The sequence below is a fragment of the Myotis davidii genome, unplaced genomic scaffold (assembly GCF_000327345.1).
Source record: "Myotis davidii unplaced genomic scaffold, ASM32734v1 scaffold358, whole genome shotgun sequence".
Lineage (NCBI taxonomy): Eukaryota > Metazoa > Chordata > Mammalia > Chiroptera > Vespertilionidae > Myotis > Myotis davidii.
Window position 1 is genome coordinate 622,402 of NW_006290768.1, and position 939 is coordinate 623,340.

General features: G+C 61.9%; 1 protein-coding gene across 1 annotated transcript in view; it reads right to left on the reverse strand.

Annotated features, from left to right (window-relative positions):
• MYH14 (myosin, heavy chain 14, non-muscle) overlaps positions 1 to 939 on the reverse strand; it is a 76,732-nt gene that overhangs the window by 11,542 nt on the left and 64,251 nt on the right. Inside the window, exon 35 of the mRNA XM_015564002.1 lies at positions 863 to 927. Within this exon, the coding sequence (XP_015419488.1) occupies positions 863 to 927 (65 nt within the window). The remainder of the gene's footprint in view (positions 1 to 862; positions 928 to 939) is intronic.

Consider the following 939-nt stretch of genomic DNA (forward strand, 5'->3'; position numbering starts at 1 on the left):
TCCTGCCCCTGCCCCCCCACCCAAGTCCTCCCCTCTGCGCCCATCCCCCCTCCAGCCCCCATCCCGCCCGGTCCTGTGGGGCTCAGAGGGTCTCTCTACACTCAGAGTTGACCCTGCCCCTTCCCTGCTCCTGGCCCTCGTGGGCTCCCCAGCGCCCTGGGGGCCAAGTCTTGGGCCTTCACCCATGGCCGGATCAGGGGAGATAAAGAAATACCCAGAGAGCCCAGCCCGCACGGCTCAGCGGTTGAGCATGACCCAGGAACCAGGAGGTCACTGGTTTATTCCCAGTCATTGCCGCTCAATGCCCAGTAGGGGGCGCGCAGGAGGCAGCTGATCCGTGATTCTCTCTCATTGATGTTTCTCTCTTCCTCTCCTTTTCCCTCTGAAATCAATAAAAATGTATTTTTTAAAAATACTCAGAGACGCCCCAGCCTGGGTCACGGTCTCCATTTCTCCTTCCAGGCATCCCAGCTCCAGTTTCGCCCCCTCCAGTCTCCTGCCCACCAGGCTCCTAGGGGTCATTCTGACACTCAGAGCTGCCCCGCCCCCATGCTCAGTACCCATCACTTGGTAGAGGCCCCGCCCACCACAGACCACAGGACTGAAGAGCAATGAATGAATGGAGCAGGGTGAATGGATGGGACACAGGAGGAAGCAGGTGGAAGAGGAAGTGAAGGAGGGAGTGAGGTTGGGGTGAAGGGGTGTGGACAAGCTGGTCAGTGAGCACGTGATGAGTGCGTGTGGGGGGGGCGGTGCTGCGGGCTGGGGCCTGGTGGGGAATGAGTTGGCGAAGAGGAGGCTGGTGGGCTAGCAGGTGGGACTTGGAGAGCAGGTGGGTAGGTGGGAGGGTGGGACTCCCGGCCTCTCGCCCCCTGGAAGCCCCGAGGCACAGCCAGCTGGATGCCACCCTGCAGCTCCCGCGGGTACCTGCTTGGCCAG